We start from the raw sequence: 10,252 nt of genomic DNA on the forward strand, positions 1-10,252 counted from the left end.
CACCCAAGGGCCAGAGCCCACGTGGCAGCATCCTGCCCACTAGGCATTGTCCCCTCCACCATACTGCCTCCTGTTCTGCAAGAAATGCTTTCCCACTGTCCCACCCCTTTGGGTGCACACTCCCTGGAGGCAGGGTCTGGACTGGTGTCCCCCTTGGGGCACTCTGCAGCGCTCCTCCCTCTTCTCCCAGAGAGGGGTCCCAAAGCTTTTTCAACAGGACAGGCAGATCAGACACTAAAACCCAAGTGCCCACCACCTGCCTTCAACTCTGGTCCCCATTCCAAACCCAGCCTTTGGGAGAGTGGGCTAGCCCCACCTCCAAGGTCCCTGAAGGGAAATCTCACCCAGAACGGGGAATTGTTATCCAGGAGAAAGAGCAGTGCTATGAAGGGTTTTGTGGGATAAAGAGGAATTCTACTGGTGACCCCAGAAGAGGGTTTTGTGTTAGAGGAAGCATGCGCACCCAAGGCCAGAGAGGTTGAAGGGAGGGCTCATCCCTGACATTCCACAGTCCATCTACCTCACCCCTAACACCCCAGAGGGCGGGGGCTCCTGTTGCCTTCTAGGAGACTCACCCCTTCTCCAGCTGAGAGGTATGTTTATTCTGAGTTGTGAATATGAACATTTTCAATTCTACATTCGGGACTGCTGTTCATTCATTCATTCAGGTACGGGACTTGACCCCACGCTGTGTGCTAAGTCTCATTCTAAGTGCTGGGGATACAGTGGGAAACAGGACAAAGTGCCACCCACAGTTTGCTAACATTCTAGTGAAGTGGGGCAGACAAAATGCAAACACACAACTAATTACATAATAGAACATCAGATACGGATTAAGAAGGATACAGGAGGAACAAGTAAGGGCAAGAGAGTGATCAGTGAGGGGTTGGTCTGAGACCTGGAGAAAGTGAGGGATGGGGCCTTTTCACAAGCTGGGGGGAGAGTTTCCAGATGGAAAGAACGGGACGTACCCAGGTCCTGGGGTGGGAAAGAAGGTGGTTTGTTTCAGGGACAGGAGGATCCGTGTCACGGGGCCACATGCAGGGAGAGGACAGAGGAAGGTAACATATGGGGGGGACGGGGCACAAGGACTGTGGGGATTATTTCAAGCATGACAATGAGGAGCCGAGGGGAGGGTTTGGGGTACGGGGTCTGGTTTGGGCTTTAGACAAGCCCTGGCTGTTGCCTGGAGGGCACAATGGAGAGAGAGGCTTAGTGGCAGCATTCCCTCTTCCAAAGCACCCTCATTCCTCTCCTTTTTTGGAAGGGCCGGCCTGTCCCAGGGTGTGTGGAACAGAGGAAAAAGCAAGGACTTTGGAGCCAAACAGATGGGGGCTAAATCTTGGTGGGATGACCTGGGGCAGGCACCCTTCCCCTCTGAGCTGTTTCCTCATCAGGGAGTGGGAAGCGGGGTGAATAGGGTATAAGCCCCAGCCAGCGTGAGACACACAGTGGGGCCTCCTGCTGCCCCAGATAAGACTCCTGGCTTTGCTCTTCTCTCCTCTTCCCCCCTACCTCTCTTTTTCTGGGAAAGAGACCCTGACCATCACCTCAAGGAAGATGAGGGAGGTGGCCAGTGTCCCAGGGACACCAGCCCCAGGCAGAAGGGACAGATTCTGCCTGTCAGACCTACAGGGACACCCAAGTCCCCCCAGGGTGGGACACAGACAGGGATGGGGTAGATCTGAGGAGGCCAGTCTGGGCTCCTGTCCAGGAGCTAGCTAGGAGGGAGACATCTGCGGACAGACCACTAGGCTGGGATCTGGCAGGGGGCATGTCCCCATTTCTATTTTTAATAAAGAGGCCCAGCAGGCCCCAGGGGTGTTCATCGGAAACAATGAGTTGGCTGGGCCTTCCACGCGCCCCTTAAAACACCGCTGTTGTATTTACATTGTTCATCACGAGCGTGTACTTTTTTAACCTTTAAAAAGAGACACGTGAATATATCGACTGTCAGCCTGGATACTGTATTTTGGAGTCAGGGGTGGACTGGGGCACCCGGAAGTATGCACTGGGATGGGGGCTTGGCACCGCGGGCTCCACCCAATCCTGGTACTCTCGAGGGCACCGCCAGAGGAGCAGGACCGGGAAGGGGCCGCGGTCGGCGGGCGGGCTGCACCCCGCCACCTACAGCCCCTCCGGCCCGACCCCCACCCCTATCCCTGCCCCTTCGCCCCGGAGGGACCCGGGCGCCTGAGGGGCGGGGCTCGCCCAGGCGCCGCCCCTGCGCTCCTCTAGCCCCGGCGCTCGGGGCCTCCGGGGCTCCGCTGGCAGTCTCCCGCCCCGCCCCTCCGCGCGTGACCTCGGCCCCGCCCCCGCGAGCCCCCGCCCCGCCCCCCCCGCCCCCTGCCCCCGGCTCTTCTGTCACTTCCTGATTCCCGCTTCCTGCTTCCCAGAGGCCGGGATCCGGAGCCGCCCGAGGCCGGTGCCGCAGCCCCCGGCGTCCCCGGTGAGCGCGGCTGGCCGGAGCTGGGGGCGCGGGCGGGGGACCGGGCGGGGCTGCGGGGCGGAGCCGCGGGAGGCTGGGGTGGGGGGTCGCGAGTCCGAGGAGCCTTTACCCCCTGCGGCACTCCACCCTCAGTCCCAACTCCCTGTGGCCGCCCAGCCTCTCCGCGCCCCCCCACGGTTCACCTTGGACCCCGCTCCGAGGGCGCCCTGGGATGGTCTGCGGCCGGGAGCGGCATCCAGACCCCTGCCCCCCAGTCCTGCCAGGCCCCCTGGACTGGCCTGGGGCTCCCTGCAGCTCCCTGCACATTCCTGCAGGCGCTGCACATTCCCCGGGGCTCAGAACTGGGGCCTGGCGCGGCTCCACACTGGAGACCTTTCCCCATCACCCAACTTCCAAATCCTGGGCAGGAAGGAGTCTGCTTGGAACTGACTGGGACCCACAGAGGAGCTAAGCTTGCCCAGGCTTCGGCACCTCCCACCTCCCCCACACATACCAGAGCCAGGGAGGGGCCTGGGTAGGGTCCTGCAAAGCCCCTCGGGACTCAGCAGTGTGGGCCTTGGGTCAGTGCACTCCCCCCGCTCCACCTCAGATGCCCCCTTGGTGGGTGGCAGCCGGGGGCTGCACCTGTGACCCCGTTCTGTAACTGGGGAAGCTGAAAGCCAAGAGGGTTACCATGACCGGGTTGCAGCCTCCCCGCCTCCCTTCCTGCAGCCCTGGGAGGGTTGGGGGTTGTTGGGATGGGTGAGGGCTGATCGAAGTCTCTCCATCCTACAGACATGTCCTTCCGCAAAGTGGTTCGGCAGAGCAAATTCCGGCACGTGTTTGGACAGCCAGTCAAGAACGACCAGTGCTATGAAGATATTCGAGTGTCCCGTGTCACCTGGGACAGCACCTTCTGTGCCGTCAATCCCAAGTTCCTGGCTGTGATTGTGGAGGCCAGCGGTGGGGGTGCCTTCCTGGTGCTCCCCTTAAGCAAGGTGGGCCCCATCAGGGCTGGGGGAAGGACTGGAGACTCGGCCACATCTACCAGGTCTCTGCTCACCTCACTTTCCGTATCTTGCCCACGCCCACACTGCTGGGCAGGTGTCATAACCCAGATTTATTGTCTAAAAGAGGTGTTAGCCCAGATGGAGGTTTTTTTTATTGCCAGCGAGTCAGGGTCAGAGGCAACAGGCGCTTCCCGCTCACCCTTGACCGCCCCTCTCATGCCCGCAGACGGGCCGCATCGACAAGGCCTACCCGACGGTGTGCGGACACACGGGACCCGTCCTGGACATCGATTGGTGTCCCCACAACGACGAGGTCATCGCCAGCGGCTCGGAGGACTGTACAGTCATGGTGAGGCTTGGGGCTGCGGCCGCGCCTGGGTGGCAGGTGTGGGTCCAGGCCTCAGCTGGCATCTCCACCCCTCCTGCAGGTGTGGCAGATCCCGGAGAACGGGCTCACGTCCCCGCTGACAGAGCCGGTGGCGGTGCTGGAGGGACACACCAAGAGGGTGGGCATTGTCACTTGGCACCCGACCGCCCGCAACGTGCTGCTCAGTGCAGGTCCGCACCGCCCCCCCCCCCCAGCCCCCAGCCCCCCTGCCCCCCTCTGTGCACAGCCCCGGAACCCACACCCTCTCCCAGGCCCATCTGACAGGTGGTAAAGCCGAGGCCCACAGAGGTCAAGGGGCCAGGTGTGGCCCCCGGAGGGTGGGCTGATGGCCCCCTGCCCGGCAGGCTGTGACAACGTGGTGCTCATCTGGAACGTGGGCACGGCGGAGGAGTTGTACCGCCTGGACAGCCTGCACCCCGACCTCATCTACAACGTCAGCTGGAACCGCAACGGCAGCCTCTTCTGCTCTGCCTGCAAGGACAAGAGTGTGCGCATCATCGACCCCCGCCGGGGCACCCTGGTGGTGGTATGTGGCCCCGGGGGCCTAGGATGGTAGTGGGCAGGCCGAGGGGCTCTGTCGGGTGCCGCGCTGACCACTCTGTCCCCCGGACAGGAGAGGGAGAAGGCTCACGAAGGGGCCCGTCCCATGCGGGCCATCTTCCTGGCGGATGGCAAGGTGTTCACCACGGGCTTCAGCCGCATGAGCGAGCGGCAGCTGGCGCTATGGGACCCGGTGAGTGGCCATGGCCAGCTGATGGGACAGGCTTGATTGAGCCTTGGACCCCACCCTGGGCAGGGAGGGCGGGAGTCACCCCAGAGAGGCCTGTGGGCCGCAGGTTCTCAGCCTGGCAGCTGAGGCTCTCGGGACGTGGAACTCTTGCCCCTCGCTCTCCAGCCTCCCCTGCTGCCTCCAGCTTCCTCCAGGCCTTAGCCCACGTTGTTCTTCCAACTGAAAGGCCCTTCCCTCCTTTGCTTGCCTGTTCCAATCTGGCTGTCCTTCGGGGCCCAGTGCCGAGGCCCTCTCCCCCAGGAGGCCTCCCAGCCCTTCTCCTGAAGTGTTCTGTCCCACAGCCCTGTGGCTTCTGTATAGTGACCTCCGTGGATCCCTCTGAGACGGGGGGTAGTGCTGCCCGGCACCCTCCACTCCCACGTGGTAGGGACTAAAGGCCTGGACTAGGCCAGGGAAGAGGGATCCTGGGAGTGGAGGGGATCCAGGAGGGGGGAGAGAACCCATCTGGCGTTGGTGGGGACAGTGCCCGCCAGCATGGGAGGCTGCCTGGGGCCAGTCCTGATGAGCTGGGACGGTGAGGAGAGGGAAGGAAAGTCCTGGCCTGGCCTCACTGCCCACCACCCCATGTGCCAGGAAAACCTTGAGGAACCCATGGCCCTGCAGGAACTGGACTCGAGCAATGGGGCGCTGCTGCCCTTCTACGACCCTGACACCAGCGTGGTCTACGTCTGTGGCAAGGTGGGGCCAGGCAGGGTGGATGGGGGCAGGGAAGAAGGCTGCATGCCTGAGTGCTGACCCCTGCCGCCTCCCACTCCACAGGGTGATTCCAGCATCCGGTACTTTGAGATCACAGATGAGCCCCCCTATATCCACTTCCTGAACACATTCACCAGCAAGGAACCCCAGAGGGGCATGGGCAGCATGCCTAAGAGGGGCTTGGAGGTCAGCAAGTGCGAGATCGCCCGGTAAGAAGGGCCCCCCCGGGTGGCTGGCTGCAGAGGGATGAGTTGGCCCCAGCGGCAGAGGCCCAGCCATGGCCGGGCAGGGTGAGAGGTCAGACCTTCGGAGGCTGCTGAGGAGTGGGAACCAGCCCACCGCAGGGCCAGGGTCAAGGTCCGACCGTGGAGGGGCTGGGGTGAGGCCTGGAAGTGGAGAGTGCGGGGAGCCAGGAGAGCCTGTGAGGGGGAGGTTCCACCCACGGTCCCTCCCTCCCCTTTCCCAGGTTCTACAAACTGCATGAGCGCAAGTGTGAGCCCATCGTCATGACTGTGCCAAGAAAGGTGAGGCCACCTGGTCCCCTGCCCACCCAGTCCCTTCCTCAGCGGACAGGCCCTGTGGGGGTGACCGGGCTAAGGCCTGTGAACGGGACGTGGTTGAGTGTGGATATGGTCAATGGGCTGGACAGACACCAGCAGGGGTTTGGCCTGCTGCCATGCGTTGGACTGTGCCAGGCGGGGGATAAGACGGGGTGAGACAGGGTGAGCTGAGGCCCTGCTCTGGAAGAGCCACAGGAGACAGATGTCAGGCCACCGTGAAGGGCTCCCTGTGGCAGGCAAGGCAGGACCCAACAGCATGGCTAGGGTGGGGCCCGCCAACGGTGGGTCAAGGCCAGGCAAAGGGCACAGAGGTAAGAACAGAGAGAGGGACGGGAGTCTGGCTGTGGTGGAAACTCCCATGAAGAGGGGATCAGTCCACGTGTGGCCTGGCCTCAGATGCCCAGCCAAGAACCTTGGACGAGCTTCGTTCTTCTCCAGCCAGCATTCACCGAGTGAACCATTCGGCGTGCCAGGCACATCCCAGGGAGGAGAGCCGTGAATGAGGCTGGCGGGGTTCACAGTCCCTGGGACACAGACAGGGCTCCCAGAATCCCATGAAGCCACGTGGCTGACCTCTGCTTAGGAGTGTTAGGAAGGCTTCTGAGAAGAGTTGTTGGCCATATCCCGAAAGGAAGTGAAACGAGAGATTTGTGCTTTAGAGAGGCCATTTGGGGCCAGGCCATTGGAGGATGGGTTGACAGGGTTCAGGCCTGGAGGCCAAGAGAAATCAATGAGGAGGTGGCTACCCAGGGTCCAGACAAGAGAAGAGAACCCTGCCACTGGGCCCCCGGCTGATCCGGACTTCCCCCACCCCCTGCCCAGTCGGACCTCTTCCAGGACGATCTGTACCCTGACACAGCCGGGCCTGAAGCGGCCCTAGAGGCAGAGGAGTGGGTGAGCGGGCAGGATGCCAGCCCCATCCTCATCTCCCTGCGGGAGGCCTACGTGCCCAGCAAGCAGCGGGACCTGAAGGTCAGCAGGCGCAACGTACTATCCGATAGCCGGCCTGCCGCGGCCCCGAGCTCGGCCCGCCCCGGGGCCTCCATCTCTGCTGCGTCCATCCACACGACCGTCCCCAGCGGAAGCCTCGCGGGAGCCACGGTACGTGCCCCGCCCAGCTCCCCCCAGGCGGCACCCCAGTCTGCTGTGCGTGCGCCTGAATCCTTCCCGGGCTTAGGCCCTGGCCTGGTAGGTTGGGGGAGGGCTGCAGCTCCGCACCCCCTGACTCGTGCCCTCACGTCCCTGCAGGAGGCCGGGAAGCTGGAGGAGGTGATGCAGGAGCTGCGGGCGCTGAGGGCGCTGGTCAAGGAGCAGGGGGAGCGCATTGGTCGCCTGGAGGAGCAGCTCGGCCGCATGGAGAATGGGGACGCGTAGGACCACTGGCCCAGGGGATCCCACTCCCCCCCACTTCCTCCTCCTCGGAGCTCCCTCCTCACCCAGCCTCTGCTGGCAAGTCACACCACTAGCTGGCTGTCTCCTGCCCCCTGCCCAGGGCCTCTGGGGCAGGTTCAGGGGCAGTCCACCCCAACCCATCCTGTGGGCCCCAGGCTGGAGCCCCCGCCTGGCTGTCATTGTTACTGTGGAGGATTTTTGTATCAAGGCAAACTTATACTCTGAGGGACCATCTCCCCCCAGCTCCCTGCTCCCTCCCGGAGGAAGTGGGAGGGACAAGCTCTATATTTTCATTCCAAATAAAATTCTCTTTCTAAAAGCCAGGTTTGCCCTCTGCAAAAGGTGGGGCTGGGAAAAGAAGTCTGCAATGCTGGGGGCAGATGAGGCCGGCCCACAGGGATCACAGATGGGGGGAAGGTCTTGGGGGCCATGAGCATCCCCCCCGCCCCGCCAAGTCGTTGCTTCCCTGAATTCTGCCAGCTAGAGAAACTGAGGCCACAGAGCTGTGGATGCCCAGGACTGCGTCCTGCTTTGAGCTGGTGCCTGGGTCCTCCTTTTGGAGGCCTGGCCACAGGCTCCACAGCCCCGGCCTCACCTGGCGAGAGGTCTGTGAGGCCCCCTAGTGTAAGGGTTAGGGTGGTCCCGAGAGGCCCGCGGCCCCCAGCAGGGGCCTATGGCAGGGAGGGCCGGGTGGGGTACGTGGGCAGGAAGCGGAAGCACCCAGTAACCCCTAGCTGCGGCTGAGCGCGCCAGAGCTCACTTCCACTCAACACAGCCAGAGCTGGTGGCGGGCGCCCAAGCACCGAGGCCGGCGGACTGATGGTGAGCACGGGAGCCCGCTGGGTCCTGCGGTGGGGGCCACAGGAGGTCAGAGCCGGAATGTCTGGGCCCTGGGCACTAAGGGAGGACCCCCGCATTGGAGCCCAGGAGCAGCAGGAGCTGGCCGAGGGCAGAGAAGGGAGACCCAGGGCAAGCGTGGGGCAGAAGCTGGGCCTTTCTCTTACTTCGCCTCAGAGGTGGGCCTCCCCGAGACTCAGAGTGTACCCCCCAGCACCCGTCTCCAGGCCCGGCCCCCCTTCAGGAACCTCTGACAGACCCTCTCACCTGTTCTGCTGGTGAGCTGGGACCTGGGCACAGAACCTACCTGCGTCCCTGGAGCCTAGGCAAACAGAGCCCGGGGTGAAGGGGAGGCTTGCTTGAATCTCGGCACCCCTCCCCCCACCAACACCTCCCACCTGCCTTGTTCCAACCGCAGGCTTCCTCTGGTAGCGACGCCCGCCTCCCCCAGCCCCCGAGCCCTACAAGCCTGAGGCCCCCGGGGACGGGAGCTGAACGGAAATGCTGCAGCTGGGGCAGTCCTGTGGGTGGGAGAGGAAGAGGGGTGTCAGGGACGCCCCCTCCATCCTGAGACCTGATCAAGTGGAGGGTAAACAGTTGTCTCAGAGTTGGCCCCTCCATTCCCACGCCTTAGGAAGAGCCAACCCCAACAGCAGCCTCGCTGATTCCTTCCCTCCCTCCACATCCCATCCCCACCCCCAGCCCGTCAGTCTTGACACGTCCGACCAGTGTTTACTGGGCACCTACTGTGTGTGCCAGAAATGAGTGCTTGAGCCAGGAAGACCCCCGTCTCCTTGCTGCTTGCTCCGGTGGGGCAGATAAGGCAGGCTGCGTGAGGAGTACGAGGGAGAGCCAAGTAGAGCCCGGCCGGGCCGGCCACAGAGCTGAGAGGCAGGGCAGTACTCCAGGTCAGACTGGGCCTCCCGGAGAGCCTCTCGGGGACGGTTTGGGCCGAGGTGAGCCGGCAGCCGTGCGGCTCTCGGGGGATGGAGCATTCTGGGTGTAGCCAGCACGCAGGCCCGTGGCAGGCGCAGGCTCATGCAGGGCGCAGCCGGGGTGGCAGGGGGGGCGGGGGCGGGGTCAGAGGCTCCAGGGCCACATCTCGAAGGACCAGGGCCTTACGGACCCCGTAGGACGTGGGCTTTCCCGCTCGATTGTCCCCACTTTGCCCAAGAGGCAACCAGGGAGCCGGTCACCTGGCCTGACCGCCCCCTGCCCGTCTCCCCGCAGGACCTGCCCTGTGCCCTAGGGCTCGGGACACTGCTGGGCCTGCCAGGGGTCCTGGGCTCGGGCAGCGGCGCCAAGGACAGCGGGAGCTCCAGCGCCGTGGCCGTGGCCGTGCTGCTGCTGGTGCTGCTGCTGCTGGTCGCCGGCCTGGCGCTGGCCTGGCGCCGCCTCAGCCGGGACTCGGGGGGCTACTATCACCCGGCCCGCCTGGGCGCCGCGCTGTGGGGCCACACCCGCCGCCTCCTCTGGGCCAGCCCCCCGGGCCGCTGGCTCCGGGCCCGGGCCGAGCCGGAGTGGCGCGACGGGGCCCTGGAGCGGCGGCAGCACGAGCAGGACGCGGAGGAGGACTGCCGGGCGGCGGGCGGCCCGGCGGAGACACCGTCCCAGCAAGGGGAGCAGCGCGGCGGACAGGGGCCCGGCCCCCAGCAGCTCCCGGAGCCTGCTGAGGACGCGCGTGACAGCAACAGCGAAGGGGGCCTGGGCCTCAGCTGCCAGGGGCCGGCGGGCTCAGGGGGCAGCGCCGAGGCCCTGCTGAGCGACCTGCACGCCTTTGCTGGCAGCGCGGCCTGGGACGACAGCACCAAAGCCGCTGGGGGCCGGGGCCTCCACGTTACCGCACTGTAAGCCAGAGTGGCGTCCCGTCCCCCTCACTGCACCTGTGCGTCCCGAGCTGCCCTGGACCCAGCGTCACCCACACCTGCGCCCCCCCATGTAAGAGTCTCAGACGATCGCTCCCCCACCGGTTCTGTCCCCCAAGCTGTGCATCCCTGTCCCCACCAGGAAGGCCGCCCACCCCTGGGGCACTGGGGTCATCTGAAATAAAACCCCTCCAGCCCTGTGGCTCTGTGGTCCTGCAGCGACCCTTCCCATCTCGGAGCAGGGGCTCCTCCTGGCACAGCCCCAACCCAATCCTGCCCCCAGAGG

General features: G+C 64.4%; 2 protein-coding genes across 3 annotated transcripts; both read left to right on the top strand.

The window, feature by feature from the left end:
• Nucleotides 1-2,292: 2,292 nt before the first annotated feature.
• On the top strand, nucleotides 2,293-7,583 carry CORO1B (coronin 1B). 2 transcript variants are annotated; one of them, XM_045893169.2, is made up of 11 exons: nucleotides 2,293-2,449; nucleotides 3,224-3,426; nucleotides 3,665-3,787; nucleotides 3,867-3,996; nucleotides 4,171-4,352; nucleotides 4,440-4,559; nucleotides 5,190-5,294; nucleotides 5,376-5,521; nucleotides 5,779-5,836; nucleotides 6,695-6,973; nucleotides 7,121-7,583. In XM_045893169.2, the coding sequence occupies exons 2-11, from the start codon at nucleotides 3,226-3,228 to the stop codon at nucleotides 7,244-7,246; spliced, it is 1,470 nt and encodes a 489-aa protein (XP_045749125.1). In that variant the 5' UTR covers nucleotides 2,293-2,449; nucleotides 3,224-3,225; the 3' UTR covers nucleotides 7,247-7,583. The 2 variants fall into 2 exon arrangements, with proteins under 2 accessions (XP_045749125.1, XP_054367787.1); XM_054511812.2 differs by lacking the exon at nucleotides 2,293-2,449 and adding an exon at nucleotides 2,806-3,009.
• Nucleotides 7,584-7,727: 144 nt separating this feature from the next.
• Nucleotides 7,728-10,240, top strand: PTPRCAP (protein tyrosine phosphatase receptor type C associated protein). Its single transcript, XM_045893170.3, has 2 exons — nucleotides 7,728-8,086; nucleotides 9,332-10,240. Exons 1-2 carry the CDS (start codon nucleotides 8,084-8,086, stop codon nucleotides 9,950-9,952), a joined length of 624 nt encoding a protein of 207 aa, XP_045749126.1. The 5' UTR covers nucleotides 7,728-8,083; the 3' UTR covers nucleotides 9,953-10,240.
• Nucleotides 10,241-10,252: the final 12 nt, after the last annotated feature.

This window comes from Mirounga angustirostris, unplaced genomic scaffold (genome assembly GCF_029215605.1).
Source record: "Mirounga angustirostris isolate CCGP_5_RB_7025 unplaced genomic scaffold, mMirAng1.0.hap1 SCAF_13, whole genome shotgun sequence".
In the NCBI taxonomy this organism is placed as follows: Eukaryota; Metazoa; Chordata; class Mammalia; order Carnivora; family Phocidae; genus Mirounga; species Mirounga angustirostris.